General features: G+C 41.4%; 2 protein-coding genes across 4 annotated transcripts; both read left to right on the forward strand.

Moving 5' to 3' along the window:
* The first annotated feature begins 1,420 nt into the window (after positions 1–1,420).
* znf532 (zinc finger protein 532) lies at positions 1,421–12,355 on the forward strand. 3 transcript variants are annotated; one of them, XM_069673765.1, is made up of 10 exons: positions 1,421–1,447; positions 2,687–2,747; positions 4,431–6,813; positions 7,026–7,207; positions 7,815–7,991; positions 8,629–8,791; positions 8,929–9,237; positions 9,442–9,554; positions 9,798–9,936; positions 10,057–12,355. In XM_069673765.1, the coding sequence occupies exons 3-10, from the start codon at positions 4,462–4,464 to the stop codon at positions 10,558–10,560; spliced, it is 3,939 nt and encodes a 1,312-aa protein (XP_069529866.1). In that variant the 5' UTR covers positions 1,421–1,447; positions 2,687–2,747; positions 4,431–4,461; the 3' UTR covers positions 10,561–12,355. The 3 variants fall into 3 exon arrangements, with proteins under 3 accessions (XP_069529866.1, XP_069529867.1, XP_069529865.1); XM_069673766.1 differs by lacking the exon at positions 2,687–2,747 and having other exon boundaries at positions 1,427–1,447; XM_069673764.1 differs by lacking the exon at positions 1,421–1,447 and having other exon boundaries at positions 2,524–2,747.
* Positions 12,356–14,350: 1,995 nt separating this feature from the next.
* oacyl (O-acyltransferase like) lies at positions 14,351–19,805 on the forward strand. Its single transcript, XM_069673866.1, has 15 exons — positions 14,351–14,507; positions 16,070–16,203; positions 16,298–16,376; positions 16,469–16,604; positions 16,707–16,909; positions 16,995–17,204; positions 17,284–17,386; positions 17,490–17,591; positions 17,700–17,865; positions 17,946–18,025; positions 18,691–18,801; positions 18,926–19,049; positions 19,200–19,386; positions 19,462–19,604; positions 19,701–19,805. Exons 1-15 carry the CDS (start codon positions 14,351–14,353, stop codon positions 19,803–19,805), a joined length of 2,040 nt encoding a protein of 679 aa, XP_069529967.1.
* The last annotated feature ends 3,424 nt before the right edge of the window (positions 19,806–23,229 follow it).

The following is a 23,229-nucleotide window of genomic DNA, read 5'->3' on the forward strand; positions in this document are numbered from 1 at the left end:
AAGCTATCAGAGCTTTGTCTTTACATTAACCATTTTCCATCAGGGCAGATGATACGTCTTATACAAATATAGCGTCATATTCTGTTATCAAGATCTGTAATAAGTTCACAACAAAACAGGACTACTTGAAAGATCTCATGCAGGAAATTTGGGGGAAAAAATGAGACGGTAAGCTCTCTGCAGCAGCTCCTCTTTGCAGCTTCGCCAGCTTAGCCGCCACGAATGGAGCAAAGCGTGACGTCATGTGTCTCTGTTTGGGAGGGGAGCAGCCTCAGCTCCTCTCCTGCACCGTAGAGAGGCAGGAGGCACCATGAGGGGCCTTTATGATCTGTATGCACAAATCAATCTGCCATGCAGTGTATAACATGCATTTGTGTGGTGCTGATGAATAAATCTGGCATGGTTCCTTCATAATGAGGGCTAATTAGCTGCAGAATACATGGTTTCCTTTGAGAGGTCTGCCAGATGTATGACGGACTGTTAGCAGGCCAAAGAGAGGCAGCGTTATTCAGCTGAAAGTCTCACTGCAGCCTCCTGGGTAGGTTATGAAAGACTTGATTTGATTGTGTTTTGTTTACCAGTTTATCACACGTAATGTAATCTATGCCTTTTTCACGGATGTGTCTGTGCATCGCTGTCTGCGTTTGCAAAATAACAGATATGAGTTGCAATTCTTCATGTGTTGGGGAAAAGTTATGCTATTATTCGATGGTTTGTAATACCATTTTAAATGTTAAATGTGTGCATTTGTCTTGGCAGCTGGATTTCATTAAGCTCACCTCTTCTTAAGCAACAAAACATGCAGAGACAAGACTCCATGACCTTGGCGTATAATCTATGTAAATAGGCAGTTAGGCCTCAGCTAAGGCCTCTGCTTTCTGTTATATAATGTAACTAATCAATAAAGACACGTACAGCATTAAGGCTGCTTCGTTAGCACAATCCCAAATTTCCCCCCTCATCATACACGGCTATGCTATAACACAGGCCTAAATTATAAACATATTCAAGCCCTCTCCATACTGCTCATTTCCTTTTCTTCCTCTCCATCTCCCCCACCTCCCTCTGTCTCCCTCTCTCTCTCTTCTTTCTCTGCACCAGCTGCTGCTGCTGCTCCAGAGCCAGAGTGAAGAGTCCCCTCACCCCCCTGCACAGACTGAGACAAAAGGCCTGCTTCGCCTGCTGAACACTGCCCCCTTTCTCCATCCGTCCCTTCATGCAAGGCTGTAGAGGTGGTGGTGGTGGTGGTGGCTTCAGGAGAAAACGAGGCCTGGACTGGGACTAAAATCTAGGACTGACCCAGTGAAGGAGAGGGGGGAGGGGAGGAGGAGGAGGATGATGAGGAGGATGGAAGGGTTGGGGCTGAGTAAAGGCAGGTGCTGAGGCCTCTACAGGAAGACTATCTTTATCCTGAATATCTGTCTGAGTGGAGAAAAATCTGACAAGGGTATGCCACATTTAAATCTATATATGCATGAACGTGCATGCTTATGTGTGTGTGTTTCTTTATTACAGGAAGTGGCATGTGTTTGATGACAATCTGGGAAGGGAGGTGCATGAATGGCCTGTGTTTGCCCATGTCAGTGTGTCTGCTGTTACATACCTTGTCTTTATATCACTGTGATGCATTTAATCCTGCTAGGAGCTGCAGAAACGTTTTAAAGGGAAACTACCAGCGTGTCTGGGGGTGAAAGCACAGGGGGATCTGAGTGAGAAACAGGCCAAGGTACCGGATTGAGCTGCTACTACCATCATGGTCACCTAAATATCCTCCATCTTTCAATGTTTAGTCATCAGTCATCAATCATTTTACATAAAATGTTTTGAATCTTACCTCATGTTTTAGTTTATATTGTATGATTCACCTATCGTCTTATCTGTTGTCCTGTTTGATCATCTTTTCCTGCACTGTTGTTTGCATTTTGTGGCCTAATTTCACGGCAATGGGAGCAAACAGTGTATTAAATCGCCTTTAAGTATTTTAAAATATTGTTACACTAAATCTATATTAATACTGGCATGTAGTTTGGTTTAAAGTGTCGCAGTGCTTCCTGGGAGGTGGGCACACTGCTTCTGCCTGTGTGTTTCTGAGGCCGTATTGCAGCAGAGGGCTTTATGCTGGGTGACCGGAACCAGCTGAAACCGGTTTGAGGCAGACGGAGGGCTGACAGGAACAATGCCGTCTCTGTGCTCCACTGAGGGATAGAGATAGCCCAGGCTACTCCATGGCAGCCATTGACGGGCTCAGCCACTGGCTGCCATGGCACACAGGCACAGACCCTGCTGCTGCTGCTGCTGCTCGCTGCTTGTCGGTGTGCTACGCGGCACACATCATAGCGAGGGGGGCAGGGAGATTTGGGAAGGGACGAGGACAGGGGGACGTGGCTGGCTGGGAGTCTGTGAATCTGCAGCCTACAGCCTCACACGCACACACACACACTCACACACATATACAGGAGTATGATCCATCTGTCTGTTTGTAAGTCATTGTGCCGGTAGTGGTGCAGGGAATGACTAAGGAGAATCCTTACCAGGACCACCACCACTCACCAGATCCCTGGATGTAACCTGACCCTGTGTTCTGGGCCTTCGCCTGGTTGGGAAGAAACAGGACTGTTTTTTTCCAGGCAGGGTGGGGTTGATGGCTTTCAGTGGGTTAGTAGTGTTGTGACTGTGTTTGTTGCAGGATGGAAGGAAGGAAGGAAAGAAGGTTTGGCTAGTGGCTGGAGAGGGACGGAGGCAAGAGGGTGAGGAGTGGCTGATTAACTTGCATGTTTCCACCATTGTTATTTTACATTCATTTCACTGAGATTTTGGTAATCTTTTAAACAGTTTGTGCATTTCAGGTGGTAATGATGCATGTGTATTAAACTGCTGTTTTTGAGAGGTGTCCTGTGTTGTGTATTTTTCATATTTGTCTGTATTAAACCTTCATTTAGTGTCTACGTCAGGCTGCTGCTGCTCTGGCTGTCATGGCAGTGACTAGCTGTTCTTTCCACCAGGCCTTTCTCTCTCTCTCTCTGCTGCAGCTTCACTCAGCTCAGCAGCCATTTTGCCCCCTTCACTGCCTTTTTCGCCTGCCCTCTCCCTCCATAACATTTCTCCCTCTCCCTGTCATTTTGTTAATGCTTACCTCTTTATTAAAAGTATCATCTGGATTAAATCTGAGGATTGCTGTTTCTTTTTGAAACAAAAGATGAGTCTACAGGGTCTGCGTGGGTCTGTGTGTGCAGATGTGTTTGCCATGCTTTTGGATCAGAGAGCAGTGCTGGTTGAACTGCACGTACTGTAAAAGCAGAGCAGCTTTATGGATGTGCTTTTTGTCACATTAACATACATAAACATATCTCATTCCCATTATGTTTCATCTACAGTGCTCATGATTAAAACATAAAAACAGTCTGTTTGTGAGGAGTTCCAACTTTTATAAACATGTTGTCTTTGCTCGAACGAGTGACCATCGATAGATCGCCTTATCAACTGTCTTATCTCTTGTCCTTACTAATATGTCACGTTTCATTTAGTTGTGTTAATACGATTTATACCAGATTATGAGTGCCAATCCACTGAAAAGAAAATTGCTAAAATTAAATCTACACTGTAGTTTAATTACTTAGACCAGATGATTATGATTATGATTGCACATCCACAAATATCGATTCAGAAATAGAAACTCTCTGACACAGTCAGTACATGATGCAGGTAATTGCCTCGTTCAACCAGCAGCTTTTCTATAAAAGCAAAATTGGTTTCATTAGCACCCTGGTATTCTATTGTTTTCCTCCCTATTTAATTTGAATAATTACAGCAATCCTGAGTGATTGAGGAGGTTTTTCTGAGTACTAAGATTTAATGTCACCAAAATGTCACATCTGGTGTGGACCAGTGTTTGGTTTCCTGTTGTTGTCCATTGAAACAATTCAATGACGTAACCCAATGTAAGTCAAATGGGGCTTAAAAAGGACATACTTGTATGATTGCGATGTACGTCAGCTTGCTGTTTTATCAGAAGGTGGAGAGAGGGCTAACACTGTCTTAATGGGTACCTCAATACAACATAGAATTGCCCTTAAAATCATTGTCTTAGTATGAATGGCCTAATCAAGAGAAAGGGTCTCATTTGGGACTGATGATCGACTTGTCAGTATATGCTTCCATAACTGCTTACCATGCTTACCAATACAATTTGATGGTTTAAAATGTTCACTTGTATTACCAACACTAAGATCTGGAGGACAGTTTGCGATTCCATTTGAGGACAAAATTAAAAACAATGTCAATGAACTTTACATGCAAGACATCCCATAATTTAATAACCAGATAACACCACTTAATCTGATACAAGCAATACACAAAGAGAGTTTCATGGCAAAATGTGATACCTCACAGCTCATAATATAACACTGTTCTATTGAATCTGTGTTCCCCAGGTGAACTCCTCATCAGAACAGGAGCAGGACCATGGGAGATATGAAGACGCCAGACTTTGATGACCTGCTGGCGGCCTTCGACATCCCTGACATGGTGGATCCTAAAGCCGCTATTGAATCTGGCCACCACAATGACCACGACGGACAGCTCAAGCAACCCAGTAGCGTTGCGACTACGAATGACGATGAGGCTCAGAACTCTTCAACAGGACACGACATTGGCGTTAGCGTCATTGTCAAGAACACCCGAAACGCGGACACCAGTGACCATAGTGGAACCAAATCAGAGAACGATGGACATTTACACTGCCATGCCCAGCCCCATTCTGTTGGCACTGGTAATGTACATCAAAATGGCCCGTTGTCTACTATACCACCAGGTAACCATTACAACAAGAATGGATGGAAAGCTTTCAGAGAAGAAGGACAGCTAGTTAACCACCAATTGTCTACCTTTAATCAGTTCAGCCCTATATCCAGTGCTGAAGAGTTTGATGATGATGACAAAATTGAGGTAGATGACCCCGTGGGCAAGCAGGGAGGTCAGTCATCCTCGAGGTCTACTACTAAGAGAGAGGAACAGAATCCCAAATCTCCCGTATCAGTGGACAATGTTTCTAAGATCAGAGGAAACAGAGCCCAAAAACCCGATGAAAACAAGAACACCAATGGCACTCTTGGAGGTTCAAGGTCTAATGATCTTCCCCCATCAAGTTTACCAAAAGAAGAACCCATGGAAACTGTCCTCAAGACTCAAGGACAGGAGTGTAAGGAGGCTGAAGAGACATCAGGGCTTGTCAATGTGTCCAGTATGTCTCAAGTCAAAGCCAAGTCCTCTACAAAACTTTCATCTTGTATAGCAGCCATTGCAGCCCTCAGTGCCAAAAAGGCTAGTACTACAGACTTAGGTGTTTTGGATTCTTCTACAACACAGAAAGAATCCATAGTGTCCAATGATAATCCCAGAGCTCTAGAGAAGACACAAGAACCAGAGTCTGCCCTAGAGTTTGCAAAGAGGCTGCTAACAGGACAACCAGAGAGCCCCTCTAGCGTCACCAGTGAGGGTAGCAGCAAAGGATGCCCTGACTCAGGCACAGTGGTGTCTGTCATTCCAAAAGTCAGGATCAAAACAATCAAGACCTCATCTGGACAGATAAAGCGTACGGTCACCAGGGTTCTACCAGAGTTTGATTTTGAAGGTCTAAAAAAAGGAGAGAATAGCCCATCTATCATAGCAACCACGAGTGCAATTTTCTCATCTGCCTCAAGGCCCTCTATGGCAACCACAGTACTAGCCACGACTGGAGGCCCTTCACTGGAGATAACTAAGCAAATGACTATTAAACCTGTGGCGACAGCTTTCCTCCCGGTGTCAGCAGTCAAAACAGCTGGTTCCCAAATAATCAACTTGAAGCTCTCCAACAACACCACAGTCAAAGCAACAGTCATACCCGCTGCATCAGTGCAAAGTGCCAGTAGTGCCATCTTGAAAGCTGCTAATGCCATCCAGCAAAAGACTGTCATGGTACCTGCCTCCAGTCTGGCAAATGCCAAACTTGTGCCAAAGACAGTTCATCTTAGTAATCTCAATCTTCTGCCTCAGACCATATCCTCTGCTGTCTGTGATCTGCAACAGGTCCTGTCCTCCTCCAAACACCCACAGCATCAAAAATCACCACATGTCAAACAGCAGACAGTTCTCGCTGGCCGGGCCTCAAAGAAAGTCTCTAGGGTTCAAGTGTTCGCCAGCTCTCAAAGCTCTGTAGTGGATGCTTTTAATAAAGTCCTGAGCAGCATAAATCCTGTCCCTGTGTATGTCCCAAACCTCTCTCCACCCACCTCAGCTTGTATTTCTCTACCATCACGTGGCTACAAGTGCCTGGAGTGTGGAGATTCATTTGCTCTTGAAAAGAGCCTGTCACAGCACTATGAACGTCGCAGTGTGCGGATCGAGGTCACCTGCAACCACTGTGCCAAAAGTCTAGTGTTCTACAACAAATGCAGCCTCTTGTCCCATGCCAGGGGCCATAAGGACAAAGGGGTTGTTATGCAGTGCTCACATCTAATACTTAAACCCATCCCTGCAGATCAGATGATAACCACATCACCCTCATCAGGCCCACCAAACATCATTGGCAAAAACTCCAGCTCCCAAGTACAAACAGCCACTAGTCAAATCCCTGGGAAAGTTGCCGGTGGGGAGTCACAAACTGCCGTGATTTCTGCTCCTTGCAGTGCTCCTCTTGTGGCAGCCATGCCCTTGGAGGACGATGCATCGAAGCTCTGCAGGCACAGCCTAAAGTGCTTGGAGTGTAACGAAATGTTCCAGGACGACCGCTCGCTAGCTATGCACTATCAACAGGCACCAGAGTCCAGTGGGCAGGTTTGTTTATGTAATTTGTGAACATACTATGGTTCAATTCAATTTCAAATTTCTGGAAGTCTAAATATTCTGCTAAGATAATTGTTGAAATTTGGATGGATTGAGCCATATTTAGCACACAAACTCAATGACCAAGCGTATAAAACTTTATATCAGCGTCATAATAACATGTAATTAATGGTTTTCTGCATCTTCCCTTTTCTGTGCCATAGAAAACATGTACCATCTGCCAAATGCTTCTCCCAAATCAGTGCAGCTTTCTGTCGCATCAGCGAATTCACCAGCACAAGTCTCCTTACATCTGCCCGGAGTGTGGCGCCAGTTGCCGTTCTGTCCACTTCCAGTCACACGTCACCAAGAACTGCTTGCATTACACCCGTAGAGTCGGTTACCGGTCAGTATACCTTGACTGAAATCGTGACATTTTTTATTTGCATTGCTGTTTAGTGAAAGACCGTATTTCCAAGTTTGAAAGAAAGTTGTAATTTCAAATTGAAAACAACTTCAAGTTATTTACCACTTACGAGTGTTCTTCCTCTGTAAATGGCTTAACTCAGACTTCAGTGTCTCTTACTCTTGATTTTCTTCCAAATTGCTTCTTACAGTGTCATTTCTAATTGCAATTATTTGAACTTTATGTTTGCCGCAGTTTGACCATCAAATATGACGTGAAATTACTCACTACGAAATTCATCGGGACAAAATTGAACAATTACATTTTTAAGATTAGTCATCCAAGATACAAGCTATCAAAACTGACTCATCTGACCAACTGTGTTCAATTATGAGCCCGGTTGTTAAAAATGTCATGAAAAGAACTTTTTGTCTCTAAAAATCTTAAATAACATATTTGCATTCCTGACTGATCATATTTATATACATAGTATTTATATACAAACATCAAACTATAAGAAAAGTCTCTTAGTGTTGACCCCATGAGTCATATACCTAAATCTTAAATAAGACATGAATCTGACTTCTATTTATCCTTTTCCCTACAGCTGTGTTCACTGCAGCGTGATCTTTGCTGATGTTGCTGCTGTAAAATCCCACATCCAGAGTTCTCACTGTGAGGTTTTCTATAAATGTCCCCTCTGCCCCATGGCCTTCAAGACTGCGCCGGGGACGCACACTCATGTGCACACACAGCATCCAGGAATGAAGGCAGGAGAGCCCAAGTAGGTCTTCCTGTGCTGTTTCTATAATTACAAACACTGTGAACACTTGTTCATGATTTCAATGTCAGACAAATTGATTTTGGTTTATAGTCCATTAAGGACAGAATTTTGTTAATTATATTGCAAGCAAACTTTAGAAGAACAAAACATTTTCATGCACATATGAATATTTGAAAAATCAATATGCAGTTAAGAAAACATATTAATCTCAACACATTCTTACACTCTGCCTTTCACACAGGCATACACAAATGTAATCTAATACCCATGTCTAATTTGCTTTTCTAGCAAAAATAATCATTGCCGCTACACCAGTAGCAGGATTTGTGGGTTTTAGACATGGTGGCTTAAGTGTGGTTTGTTTTTCCCATATGGAAACCTTTCGCTGACCAAGCTGAGCGTCACCAAAGCAAATGATAATTGTTAGGAGCAGGTGTTTGTATACCATTGTGTGCGTTTAGCCCTGGTTGTGCCCCAAGCTTAAAGCTAAATAAACATGTGACACAATCTACCATTTATCTTAGAATGAACAATTATTTCTTCATATCACAATCCGTCCAAACCTTCCTTTAGAGATTCACATATTGGCTGCATGAGTGCAACTTTAGTAAGGGCCTTTTTTTCCTCTGTCTTTCAGGATGATCTATAAGTGCTCCATGTGCGATACCGTGTTCACTTTGCAGTCCCTGCTCTACACGCACTTTGACCAGCATATTGTCAATCATAAAGTGTCAGTATTCAAATGCCCCGACTGCTCCGTGCACTACGCACAGAAGCAGCTCATGTTGGACCATATCAAGGTGGGCATAAAAAGCTGTTATTTTAGGCATTCTTCACTTTAGTTATAGTCTGTTTTAACTATTTCAGGAAGTAAATAAGTATGTACACAGTATCAATTCTTTGTCATAATCTATCTTCATATGCTGATCATTTCCAGGCCATCCATGGAACCCTAAAGACCGTCGAGGGTCCACCCAACTTGGGCATCAACCTCCCTCTCAGCACCAAGCCCACGAACGCAAACTGCACCAACAGCCCGAGTAAAAATAATAAAGACGTTGGAAATATCAATGGTCGAGAAAAGGGAGAAAAGAAGCCTTCGCCTGCGCCCCCAAAGAAAACAAAAACGAACCCCTCAGCTGACCTCAAGAACTCTACCGCCTCAGGATACACATGTGGAGACTGTAACAACCTCTTCAGTTCAAGGGAGGTTTTTGTGGCTCACATGAGGCGCGAACACGGCAAGGTAAATGTTTGAAACCTTCTCGAATATTTATGTTTAGTCACAGGGTCCTTTTTTTAGATTCTGCTTAGAGTGGCGTAGACAACACGCATTAATAAGTAACTTGTAGCTATAGCTGGCAGACAATTGTAGTCAAGTATAGACAGACATGAGTTCCCGAGTAGAATCATGATCAATATCATGTATGTATGTATTCTCCGGATGCAGATATTGAAGAAACATCCATGTCGACAATGCGACAAGTCCTTCAGCTCCTCCCACAGTCTTTGCCGACACAACCGCCTCAAACACAAGGGACTAAGGAAGGTCTACACCTGCCCGTGAGTACACACATCCACTGTGGTTCTTCTCACAAGTCTTCAACATCTAAAAACAGTGTTTCAAGAGGCCCGTGCTGGGTCCTTGAAGCATCCCTAATTAAGTAAATCAGGAAGTGCAACCTTTCTTACAAACAAATCAAATTGAAGATCTTGTTTCCCTTTTCAAAAATACAAGCAAGTTTTAACACAAGACAAAGGCAGCTTACAAAGGTTTATATTCTTTATTGTACTGTATTTTGACAGGCACTGTCCAGCTCTCAGTCAGCCGTTCACTAAAAGAGTGCTGCTGGATCAGCACATTCAGCTGATGCATGAAGTCAAAGACCCAGAGGGGAAGACTGTCAGCTCTGATAAAACGGGGGCTTTACCTGACAAGAAAAAGGTACTTAGCGTATACATTGTGGACAAGGAAGTGCTTCTTGTGCACCTTTTTTTCTTACCAATTTTCTTATTTTCCTGATTCTCCATTCAGTCCTTACTCACACTGTGATCTCCTCTACAGACCATCAGCCCTAAGAGAAAGCCGGAAGAAGATGAGGGGCCTCCGGGGTTGAAGTCCAGGGGCTCTGACTCACAGCCGTTGAAGAGGCTCAAGGTGAACATCCTCAAAATCCTCAAGTGTGCCGTCTGCGGCTTCACCACCGAGGACATCACGGCGTTCCACCAGCACATTCCCCAGCACAAGTCCGACGGTTCCTCCTTCCAGTGTCGGGAGTGCGGCCTGTGCTACACGTCCCCGCGCTCGATGGCCCGACACCTCTTCATCGTCCATCGGCTGAAGGAGCCGCAGGCACTGGCTCGATACAACGGACGAGGCAAGGACGACGATGAGAATCAGAGAGAGAACCAGATGGACGTAACGGACGAGAACAACGACGGGACACCAAATACCAAATGCAAAGTTTGTGGGAAGATGTTTGAAACGGAGGGAAACCTGAATACTCACATGAGGACACATGGGATGGCGTTCATAAAGGCAAAGAGACTGAGCGCTGCAGAGAAGTGAGAGGAAAACACTCTAAATCATTCCATCTGAAGATAAAACTCTTTTTAACAAACTGTACAAGTTTAAAACTTGTGACCGACAACATCGCCACAGTATTGCCTGTGGTTAAACTGCATGTACATAATGTACATGTAAGGTACTACTATAAGTATGTATACACAAAATATGTAATATATGTCAAAGTCACTTTATGTGTCTTACAGTAAACTGAACATAGTTTTTTGTACACACTTAGATGTTTCTATAGATCCTTTTTATGGAAGAGCTTTTTTTATTTTGAAACGTTTCCATTGTTGTCTTCTCACTATGACTGTGTAATGTATGGTTACATTGTTTTCATGGGATAAATCCAGTCTGCAGTGTTCTGAATCTTCAAAGCTGCTAATGTCCGCCGAATGTCTAAAAGAAAAAACACACATATATAAAACGTTCCCCGGTACAACACGTTACCTCGAGCTCAGTTTCTATTATTATAACTTAAAAGTTTAGTAGAAGGTAAACATTCCCTACATTTACCTCTTTCTAATTTCATGGATAAGTAATATTTCTCTCTGAGACCTCCTTTACCCGTACACTAAATTCATCCTGAAACGATTGATAAAAACAAAATCTGAACATGAAGTATCACACGATTTCAGACAATCATACAAAGATATAATGTATGGCCTTCTCAAGTTAGCATTTTACATGATGCAACAAAAATCGGAAATTGGATAAGTTCAAGTTTGGGAATCATTATGTCACACATTTCACATGGTTCGTTTTCTGGAGACAAACATACAGGCCGAACTTAATTTTCTTTTATAGACATATATTTTTAAAGGATTGTCAAACTTTTTACTGCTTTATTCCCGTCTTAATATTTACTATATGGCAGCTCTTTGTGATTACAAATCAACTATAAAAAGTTACATATCTGATTATTAAAAAGAAAAAAAACGATGCAAAGCACTTACCTTTTATTTAACAGCTTGACAACAAGGCTCATCTGTTGTTACAGGACAATAAAAAAGTAAAGGCAATGTCACATATCTTCAGTTTGTGGTTTTTGGTTAATGTGAAATGAATGTATGTTGATTGAAGGGAAAAACACTGGGAAAATATCTATAAATGTAAACTTTGCTGTGAAATTCAATAATTCATACAAGACAACCAGTTTCATTAAAGCTCCTGTGAGGAACTTTTGGTTTGTGTTGATTCTGGCGCCCCGACAAAGCTGTACCTCGACAAAGCTGCACCTCTTATCTCTTTGCTGATTTTTTCCTGTACATGCTTAAGCTGTGTTTTTCATCCTGCTTTCTTTCATATGTAAACAAAATGTAAACAAAGGCAGCGTGCAGTTAATCACTTACTAACACCTTCCCCCACCAGTGGTTTCAGGCATTAAAAATAACTATATAGAAATAATCAATCTTGTCGCCGATAGTCTGGTTTGATTTTGTAGGTGATATAAAGGCATCAGAATTGTTTGTTTCATAACCAGCGAAAAACTCCTCACAGGAGCTTTAAAAGAACAAGGACTGAACGTTTGGAGGTTTTCTTTGTTACAAGCATTCCTAAAAAATATTCAGTTTTAGACAGTATTTTTTTTGTAATCTGACAATGAGACTTTCTCTGTCTGGCGCTGTAAAACTGCATGTGAGAAGCAGTCTGTGAAATGTCTGTTGATTAGAATGTGTCTTTCTGCTGCTGCTGTTTTTAGACATTTCTGATGCTTGTGTAAAAAGCTGTTGTTTATGTCAATAAATGATGAAACCTGCCAGGGGCGGGATCTGATGTCGACTGCACATGAGACATCTGGACATATATCAGAAATCCTCTTGTGATCATTCATACTTAGGGATGCACGATATTGGATTTTTTGCCGATATCCAATATTTTACAACTCATTTAGCCGATTACCGATATTTTTTTCCCGCACACCTAATTGCAGAGATCATCAACTCTCTTCTGTATTGGAATTAGCGTACAGTATAATGGTGATACTCTTTTGACACATTTGTTACAACGGTCGGGGTGACGGGTCTTGAGATGGTTAATCAAGTTTGTAGTGTTGAAAGACTTTGCCTTGGCTCCTCCTCGCATCACCGAAGCTGAGCAGTCATTGCAAATAGCAGTTTTGCTTTCTATTTCAGACACTTTGAAAAACTTCCACACCACGGACATTTTGGCTTCTAACTCTCTCATGCTGCAGGTAGACACACGTGACGTCATCACGCTGCGCTGCGCAGGTCTTCTTTGCGCTGGGGACATTGCGCCGAGGTCGGGCATTTAATCAAGTATGCAGCAGCCCATTATTTTATCGGTTAATTATATCGGCGTGTTGGCCGATATCCGATAGTTCATTTTTAAGCCAATATCAAATGATACCGATAACGTGCCGATAATATCATGCATCCCTATTCATACTCATGCTAGGAGAGCGCTGTTTGTGCCATGAATCATTATAACTTTGAAGTCTCAATGATACATTTTGCAACCACGCATCTAAATTTCACAATGTCAGTGGAAGTCTCAGTGGTATTGAATTATATGTTCCTTATGTTAAATGCCAACGTATCCTAAAACCTTGGTTATCAATGTACCTATTTTAAACAGAAAAAAAGTTTTGGCATCAGCAGAGGAGCAAAATGACAACCAATGTATTTGTTTCCCTGCGACATCCACATGCAGAGACAAAAAAATTAAACTAACTACAGTTTTGTTTAGGTAACTTGTGGCACCTGGATATCGTAAAAAATCTGGTAATTTTTTTTACATCCAAACAGCAATCAATAAATCTACCAAGCTACCTGCCTACCAGAACTCTTTACACATGAGCTAAGCTAAACCTAGCGAGCTAATAGCACAAGAATGACAGAGAAAGTTTGTTCGATACAGTTAACAATGACAACAATGCGCAGCGCTCATCTGCCCAACGCTCTTGCATACAGGTCCTGCGCTGTGAGTGAGGCAGTGCACGTTTGGGGGGTTTCGCTTTCCCACTTTTCAAGTTGAATAATGCTGGTTTCTTCCTCTAGTAGACAAATATTTGGTCGGTTTATCAACAGCCAGACCAAAGCACGAAATAAAGAGTTACTTTTAGCATGTTTTTACTTCACCAAAAGGCAAATGTTTCAATCATAGTAAGCGTCTACCTCTTTCCTTCATTCAGAGGCAACATATATATTTCACACTATGGAGCGAAATGACTCATGAGTATCTGATGACTTGTAATCAGTTCAAGTGATTGAAAATAGGGGATCAAGGGGTGCTCCCTAAAAAAAAGTCATGGAACCCCGTGTTTTTAGGACAAGCTCACCCTCTAGTGGCCATTGTTGAAATTATTTCAATTACTAGACTTTCATTGATTTGACACAAAAGGGGACTAATAGTACAAACAAATTCAGAAAAGAAATGTGATGTAATGATTGGAAAAGTGTATCTAAGGTTATTCTGAACAAACAACCAGCAATCCCCCATGTGATTAGTAAAGTATACAAGTTCTATTGTAAAACATCTGTTGTTCCAGTGGTAGAGATGAGAGTACTTGCATTTTAATTATCTTGATCCTATGTGATGACATAATCGCAGCCTGATACTTCTTCTGTTAGTCTCTCATCCTCATGTAACCAAATCCTGGTCACACCTGACGTAGAAAACCAGGTGGGGACAACCTGCAGTTGCCAAAACAGATTTTCATTCCATCCCATGTAAAATGAATTTCACGCTACCTTTGTGATGACGATGTCTCCCCTACTATGTTATTTAAGCACCTTCTCCTCTAAAAAAGACACAGTCAGTCCTAAATATGGCCCTGACCTGGGTGGGGTTCCTGTTGTTTGCGGGGTGTAGTGCAGCGCTGGAAAACATGCAGGGCTTCACTGTGTCTCAGAGATGTATGGAGGATACCAAGTCTTTCCTCTTGGAAATTAACCAGGACAGGCCGAAGGAATATGCTGTTCTCAGTAAGTGTTGCTGACTTCTGACAGGTTTTTTCTTACTGTATTTTAAGTTGTAGAGCCACTTGTCCTGAAGCCATCTAAGGGATTGTTATTAGAAAAGGTAAGGCAATATGAGATCTGTTGTACTGTTCATATTTGCAATACAACAAAGCACATAAAAGTTAATATACACTACAACAAACCTTTTATTTTCTGACCAAATGTATCAGTGCATGAATCAAATACACAACATACAGTCTTATTAAGTACAAAATCTCAGACAAATATGAATTAATATACCTAGGTTGAGTGCCACCTTGTGTGTTACCCTGTGTTTTATTTGGCATATATTTGCACACGCAAGTCAAAAACTAATTTCTGCCTTTTGCATGCAAAACGTAGACAGTTTTTTCTATTTTTTTCTATTATTAAAAGGATTACACTTCTTAATATGCTGATAAATATGATTTACATACTTTGTTATTTTAAAGCATCTATTTTGAACTGTTTATTTTATATTAGCTTTTAAATTGTATTTTAATATGTTGAGTGTTCTTTAAATGGTCTGCTCTTTCCTTTTTATTTTGTAATGCATTTGAGCTCAATTTTGTGCTTTTAAAAGTGCTTCACAAATACTATTAATACACAGAACACCTTAAAACATTTTTAATTTTCACAAGTAACTAGCTGACCTTCTGTTAATGCTTATTAATTATTACCTTACACGCAAACCAACAGGTAAATAAAAAACCTGTTTATGTAGCCTAAAATTGAAGACATTTGCAATTATTAACAGAACTGCAAGCTCTATGCCTGCGTGTTTGTAGACAGCACACAATAATAACACAACGGCAAGCAGGTTAATTTAGTATAAAACATGTTACACAGAACAACTAAACAGAACAAAGGTACGAAAACACACAGGCAGCCAGAGAGACGTTTAGACACGGAATATAACGGTGAGAAGAGACACACAGGCAGACAGAAAGAGGGATACAGAGGATGTATCTTACTTACGTAATTTACGGAGAAGAGGAGTTGTCCATTTCCATGCAATACATTGTACGAACACTTGTTTCTCGGATGGTATTTTTGTTTTTTTTAGCTAACGTGTCTCTTGTTTTGCTAGCTGCTAACTAGTCACAAAAATACTTAGCGTTAGCTAGCAACACTGAAAAACAAGCTAACTTTTGTGTCGTTTCAATATTAACTCTCTGTTGTTTGTCGTAGGGTTGAGTATGACTGGCATGAAAACTTTGTTTTAAGTTTCTTTACCTAGACCTCTCTCTTAACACTTTTAAAGCGGATTCATACGGACTGCATCTGGTTGTTTGATACTAAATTAAAGTGTGCTAACTTCACCTGTCGTACCTTCGTGAAAGATGCAATGCCGTTTATGACCACACTAGCCTGAGGGGGCTCTGTTTCACCTAATTGTGGCAACTAGATGAAAAAGGGAAAGACAACTAAATAATGTGTATATAACATTGGTCTATTTTGAAATCTATCTTTTTTTATTAAAATAAGAACGAGCCAATATATTTTTAAATATGCAATAATTCTACTTACTTGGTGTATGTTCTCAGTGTATGATTCATTTGGAAAGATGGGCAGTAATTTTGAAGGAGGTAACGCCAACCAGCCCGGCTTGCTGCAGCAGTGTCGCTCTGCGCACGGCCCAACCTTCTCAGGACAGTACTGCCAGGTGTTCCTGAGGCAGGTAACAACAATAAATGCAATTATAGAAGATGAAATAACATCTTGACAGATAGTGGGATTAGTTGTTCTTGAACAAAGTGTTTTTAACACTGCAGGGAACAGCCCAGTACTTTGTGGGTACTTGTGTCCCCGACTCCTGTGGAGAAGAGGATGTGCAAATGCTGGTGCTGTACGGTAAGTGATTCTGTTATATCTGGGCTCACTGCTGTCACGTTCAATCACTTTAATACTTGTTCTGATTTACTTGTGACTTGTTCTTTTAATAGGGAGACTTCAGTATGGTCAGACATCCCTCATTCCTCCTTTACCGGCGATCCTGGTCAACGAGTCTACTCAGGAAATGATCATGACCCACTGTTTGTCCAACACCATTTCCCCCGATGCATCAGATATCACCTGCCTGTCAGTATATGATCAGACTCTTTTTCTTTACCGTCTTATCTGCATGTGAAATGTCTCAATACATGCACCACACGAAATCACTGGACATCTCTCCTCCTGCAGGTTTGTGTGCTGTGTTATGGTGGCAATTCCCCTTGCTGCCACCCTGTTTACAGCTATAATAAGATGGCAGCGGAGCAGAGAGGTGAGTCCAGCAGCAGAGTCTTCCTGTTTAAACACTGGCCTCAACCTTTATGGGACCCTGAAGACCAATGGCTCCTCCAGAAGTGAAATTAATAGCAGCACTATAGAGGAAAATAATAATGGTGAGTACAATTTGCATTGGTGTCAGTAGATTGATGCATTCGTACTCTGCAAACATAAGATGTTAATTGAACATGTCTTTCCTAGACAGTACCAGGACCACTTCGCTGTGTTTTCCTAGAGGATGTGTGTCCCGGTGCCTTCAGGTGTTCTCCATACAAACTACCAGCCAGGGTGTCTTTAGCACCTCCTCGCCCATCCCAGGAGGCTTCTCATCCCTGAATGGCATCCGTGTTCTCAGCCTGTTGTGGATCATATGTGGACACTCGGCACAGTTCCCTGTAATAAACAACTTGGGTAAGAGAAGACTTACTGCCGCTTGCTCATTCAGTTTATTAATGACTTCTATATTCTTACACCACGTTGATTTTATCAGATAACTACAAGAACTGGAGGAAAACAGTTGAAAGCAACCCTCTGTACGTGCTCACCATCAGTGGACCTGTGTTTCTAGCTGTGGACACATTTTTACTGCTCGGGTGAGACTGAAACAACATGAATTTTAAAGCAGAAGTTTACTTCTTGTACTGTGTCTGTACAAAAATGTTGTATAGTCGTTTTAGCAGCAGTTTTGTGTTGTAGGGGTCTGCTGAGTGCGAGGTCTCTGCTGGGCTCCATCGACAGGGCCGAGGATAAACTGAGCCCCAGTTTGGTGGCAAACTACCTCTTCAGGAGGATAAAAAGGTGCTTTATGTTGATCTTTACGCCAAATAAAGTCATGTATAAAAAGGATGTGGAAGCCTGTCATTGTTTTTGTGATCTAAAACCAATGATGTCTCACTTTTTCGACAGGATTCAACCTCTGCATCTGTTCATCATGTGTCTAACCATGGGCCTCATCTCTCTGGTCCAGTGGGGACCTTACTGGTTCCCACTTATAGATACACTGATGGATTGTAAGACGTACTGGTGGGCTAACTTACTGTTGATTAGTAATCTCCTTCCAGTCCATGAGATCGTAAGTTTAATCAGTAATTCAGAGCTGTGCCATCACTCTAAATCTATTCTGACACATTTTATATCCTACTCTCTCCTCAGTGTATTCCTTGGACATGGTACCTGTCTCTGGACTTCCAGTGTTATGCCACCACTCCACTGCTGGTCTATTTTTACAGGCTGTAAGTCTTTAAGAAAATAGGGAAGTTTCAGTCCTTAAAATGGTAATCTCGAAGATCTCAATTTCATTCTATTTGGCGGCACCTTATGTCAAAAAATGGCTGGATGGTTGGCTCCATTTGTTACGGATGTAACTTTTGATTTTCCTCGCTGATGGTCGCTTTCCTTTCGTTTGCCTTCATCTGAGCGTCAAATTTGTTTCTTTTTCTTTGGATTTTCACTGATTTTTGAAGTTGTATCTGTAGTCATCCATCTTTTCTTTGTTTGTTCAGCCATAGTAGATTACTGTTTACTCGCAAGGCTAGCAGAGACCGGAAAAGCAGCCGCTTAGCTCCGCCTACCCTCTCTGGCAGACCAACCACTGCTGGCTGATGGAAAACGCGTCACTAACTGGGCGCCGCTTGTGATTTTTTCCGCAAAAGTCGCCACAGACACCCAGTCTGTAATAATACTATAGTATATACTGCAAATGCAAAGGCTTTCATCTCTAGGCTCAATCACCATTGTGTTACCTCATTCGGCGATAGATCGTGACTTAACATGACATGTATTTACATGAAAATCTTCCAGATTATATCTGTGACCATGAAGGAACCTCATATATGAGAATCATTATCCACAATAACAACTAGCTGTTGATCTTAATCATGCTGTCTTTGTGTATCAGAAACAGAGGAGTGTTTGCAGTTGTTGCTGGAGGCCTGCTGCTGACGACCACTTTGACCAGTGCTGTAATAACTGCACTCTTTCATTTGCCAGTTTTTCAGCCATCCACACTGTAAGAGTTGGTGATGATGCTCTAATGAAAACAGCTTATAAACAGACTGAGAGAGTACAGACTGAGTAGCCATTGTCATTGTTTCTGTAATATTTAAAACACATATTTGTTTATCATTTTGCAGGACGTCTGAGAATTACGTCCTGTATTACTATGTGAAACCCTACACACGATACGGGCCTTTTTTAATAGGAATCTTAACTGGAATATATTTGACAACAAAGAAAGATCAGCTGTTAAAGAAGAAGGTGAGAACCTAAGATGACCGGCCACAATCACACAGCTCGTTCTCTTTGATTTGAACACACCATTTGCTCTTTTGTGTTATTAACAAGCCAAACAGACTTACTCAGCTGTCATCACAATTATCTAATGATCACATGTTGCTGTTGTTCCAGTGGCAGGCAGCACTTGGCTGGTTCTGCTGTCTGTCTCTTATGGCTGTGTTGGTTGGATTGGCCTACATCCTCAGGGAGACCCCAGCCTACCCATCTGTGCCACATGCGGTCTACCAGGGGCTGCACAGGCCGCTCTGGGCTCTGGCTGTGACCTGGATCATAGTGGCCTGTGAGGAGGGCTACGGAGGTATAGATACAAATACTTTAATGACAAGTCGGCACGCTTCTGGTTAAGTAAAATAATGTGTTAATGTTTCTCCAGGTTTTATCAACCGCCTCTTGTCATTGGATGTCTGGGTTCCTCTCTCCAACATTAGCTTTGCCTGCTATCTGACACATCCTGTCTTCATCATCCTCTACATCGGCTTGCAAGAGACCCCGATCCACTACTCAGACATCAACTTCGTAAGCACTCCAAACAGCACAGTCCAGTTTACATTATCTGGCTCTGTTTCTCTAAGCTTCTTTAAAAAATGCGTTGTTTTCCCCTCTCTTCTGTAGATGTACATGTTCCTCGGCCACCTTGCACTCACACTGGTTGTGAGCTATGTGCTCACTGTGCTGGTCGAGAAACCCTACCTCCACCTGAAATGGAGCAGCACATGAGACGGAGTCAGCACACAAAAGATTTTTCCGATTAACATTCATCTTTGTTTGTTTGTGCCTGTAAGCTATGCCCGTGCTCTCTGTAAATTCTGCTTTTGTTGAAAATAAACCTGTTTGTTTCTAAGAAAGAAACCAGAAGGTGTGATGTTGTTACCAGTAATGTTCCTGCAGATCACGGAAAAACAAAGTGAGGTTATTGAAATCATTGAAACAGACGTCACTCTGAGTGAGTCTGAATTTACAAGTGACGCTGACTCAGCTGATGAGAGCATGACAAAGGTTTTTAGTTTCTTATGACGCGAAAACCCACAGCTACGTTTCCATTCCATCACTTGAGTAACGCAGGGCATGTGCACTTCAGAGTAATCCTCCGTGAGCAGCCTCAAAGGAATACTTCGATCCCTCTGCCGCTGTACAAACTCCTTATGTGGTGATTTTCACTGGTGTGGTGTCTTTGAGTTTAAAAGCTGTTTATAATATGTCTGTTTAATTTTCTGAACCTCCTCTGCGTATCATGTTGGACACCAAATTTAGGGTTTGATTTCCAGTCTCAGAATAAAATTAAATTTGCGTAAATCAAAGTTTTGGCTGGACTACTATGTGCTCTGTGGTCTTGCGTTAATGCCAAATTCGGTGTGCTATTTCTTTGGCATGGTAAAGATGTGTCTCATATCTATTAATCGCCTACTATGGCCTTCCTGCCTTAATGGGGTCTGGAAAAGCATCCTCCAGCCGACTCTCTCACGCACCCGTACAAACAAAACGTAGTCGTGACGCACACTTCTTACATGTGCAGCACCATTTTCCACCTGCTGTCCGGGGGAAGAGGGCAGACGCCAGGCTGAGGCAGACTGTGCAACAACACGGTGTAAAAATACATCTTGCTTTGGTAAGATGACACTCCCCTCACTCTGACTACAAGGGGTCCACGGGGCCACGTCCAACCTCAAAGCCCACAACAACATGCTCAAGATGGTGCAACATGTCTGAGACTGAGGAAGCATTTTCCAGTGTTAGTAGTGCTCAGATCCTTTGTTTGAGTAAATCGAGTAATATAAATAGTAACATTCATGCATTCAAAACTTTACAAGTAAAAGCGTTAAAAGGTGACCAAAGCATCCAAAGTAATAGAACTTATTGTGCTGCAAAAATCAGTCTCAGTTCAGTGTCAGTATTTTACTATTTTAGATATTTTTTGTGATTAATATTACAGACGAATTTATGTTTTTGAACTTTTGACTCTGCTGGGTATTTTTTTGTCTACAGCAATTCATCACACTCTATAGGATTAAGAACCAAGAATCTCTTTTAGAAAAAAAGTCTAAATCAGTCCCAATCCAAGGAGATTAAAAAATGTGTTTAAGAAGTAGAAGACATTTTTCAACCCATTAAAAACTCAATCTTATCAGAGAATAAGAACGTATAAGAATACACAGTTTCCACTGGACAGGAAGTATATTAAAAATAGTAATTTGGAAATAACTAAATCTGTTTGACAAATGTAGGGTCAAAGGTGCGTCTGACATAATGGAGTAGAAGTAAAAAGTTGCATAAAATAGAAATAATAATAATAATAACCTTTATTTATAGAGCACTTATCAAAATCGAAGTTACAAAGTGCTTTACAGAGGCAGCAAAGCAAAACAAACAGGTCATGAAGTAAAACAGACAGGTCATAAAATCAACAAATATAAAAAATTCATTTCAAAGAACTCCAATGACATAAAATTCCCCTAAATGAATGCTAAAAAATAAAATTCGAGTAAAATCCGGAAAGGCTCGCAGATAAAAGTATATACTGAATACTGAAGAAAAGTAACACTCTTATTTTCACTGAAGTACTGAACTTTTGTGCTTTTATTCCACCATTGCGTGTTGCCCAGTTCACCTGCCCAACATCATAAATGTGTTAGCTAGCCACAGAACCATGAAAATTCAGAATAACATACATGTTGGCTTGTTAGCTATCTTATTAGTGGTGTCCAATTTCTTCTTAGTGACTAAATATTGTGATGATCAGTTGGGTGGTGTGACACATTATGAGTAAAGCTTAAATTTAGTGGTTTAACTGCATCACTCACATCAATTTTACAAATTAATTAATTCCAAACACACCTGTCCTGAAATAATTTTAATAAGAAAACATCATAAGATCAAAGGCAAATCATTTAATCACAACACATGCCCCATTAGTCCGACAATATTCCCTCTGTTGCTTGGTAGATTTGTAAGGCTCCACATGAACAGGTGTGCAGACTTAAGTGTTACATAACTGTGTAGAAAGAGGAAGAGGACATTTTAATGGTTGTTGTCCTCAACTTCTTAGGTTTGTTGAAGTCGCGACATTTACTGAATGTTTGTAATGTGTGTTTGTGCGTGTGTGTGTGTGTGGGGGGGGGGGGGGGGGGGGGGGGGTGTTCATTCAAAAAACTTGCCACTGGTTAGTCATACACACACACACAAACTAACAATAGTGCCTTCACACAGTGCTTTGCCAAAGCGGTTGAAGAAGTGCCAGTGTTCTCAGAGAAGTAGTGGCTAAAAATAGTCATAACTGTTTTTTTTATTTATTTATTTTGTAACGTTAGACGGGAGACATTCCTGTTTTATTGGAGGGTCTTTGTCGTTAAACCTCTTTTTACAATGTGGTGATTTTAAGCAGTAAAACTATCCGCTGCCCTCACCTGTTGCAGCAACTCTTATGTAAGAGCCATAAATTACTCTCGGTTACAAAACTGCCTCCCACAGTCATTATGAAACAACATTTAGTAAGCAGTTTTTTTCTAATTAAATACAGAAAATGTACATGCAATTTAGTAGGGGCAACTCTGCCAACCAAAAGGAGGCAGTTGGTTAGCCTAGCTTAGCATAAAGACTGGGAAAAGGCTGAAATGGAAGCTTGGCTATGTCAAAAGGTAAGAAGAATCTTTGGACAGAGCAAGGCTAGCTAACTTCAGTGTTTAGGCTTTATGCTAAGCTAAGCTAACTTTCCAGTTAGCATACAGACACTATAGTAGTCTAAATCTCATGTATTTCCAAAAATGTCTGACTATTCCTTTAAATAGAAGTAGGTCTACTATTTATTCCAAAAGTGTGACTTCACTGACAGAACCCCCTTTTTCTGGTTAAGTGTCTCTTGACACTGAGAGCCCGAGAAGTAAAACTGTTTCATGCCTTCCAGTACAAACAACAGTCATGACGGCCATCAATAATTATCACTCTCCAACTGAATTACTGGACCATTCTAATTATTGGAAACTGACTTGCCATTTATGTCATCAGGGATTAGCTTGTGCTCACTGCTTATGAGCTCAGTTATTGCACCAAAAGAGAGGCAAAGTCACATTTAATCACCGTCACACCGGAGCGAGATAATTGACTACTGATAATCTTCCAGAAAAGCCAAGTAAGGTCTCATTAGTTT

The sequence above is a fragment of the Semicossyphus pulcher genome, unplaced genomic scaffold (assembly GCF_022749685.1).
Source record: "Semicossyphus pulcher isolate SPU_LCO1_2020_fin unplaced genomic scaffold, fSemPul1.0.p SCAF_22, whole genome shotgun sequence".
NCBI classification, from domain to species: Eukaryota; Metazoa; Chordata; class Actinopteri; order Labriformes; family Labridae; genus Semicossyphus; species Semicossyphus pulcher.

Coding starts and splice junctions, on each gene's coding strand:
- oacyl (XM_069673866.1), top strand. CDS start 14,351: ATGGCCCTGACCTGGGTGGGGTTCCTGTTGTTTGCGGGGTGTAGTGCA. Junction 14,508..16,069: donor GAAGGAATATGCTGTTCTCA/GTAAGTGTTGCT, acceptor GTATGTTCTCAG/TGTATGATTCATTTGGAAAG. Junction 19,605..19,700: donor ACTACTCAGACATCAACTTC/GTAAGCACTCCA, acceptor TCTCTTCTGTAG/ATGTACATGTTCCTCGGCCA.
- znf532 (XM_069673765.1), top strand. CDS start 4,462: ATGGGAGATATGAAGACGCCAGACTTTGATGACCTGCTGGCGGCCTTC. Junction 8,792..8,928: donor TCATGTTGGACCATATCAAG/GTGGGCATAAAA, acceptor GATCATTTCCAG/GCCATCCATGGAACCCTAAA. Junction 9,238..9,441: donor TGAGGCGCGAACACGGCAAG/GTAAATGTTTGA, acceptor CTCCGGATGCAG/ATATTGAAGAAACATCCATG.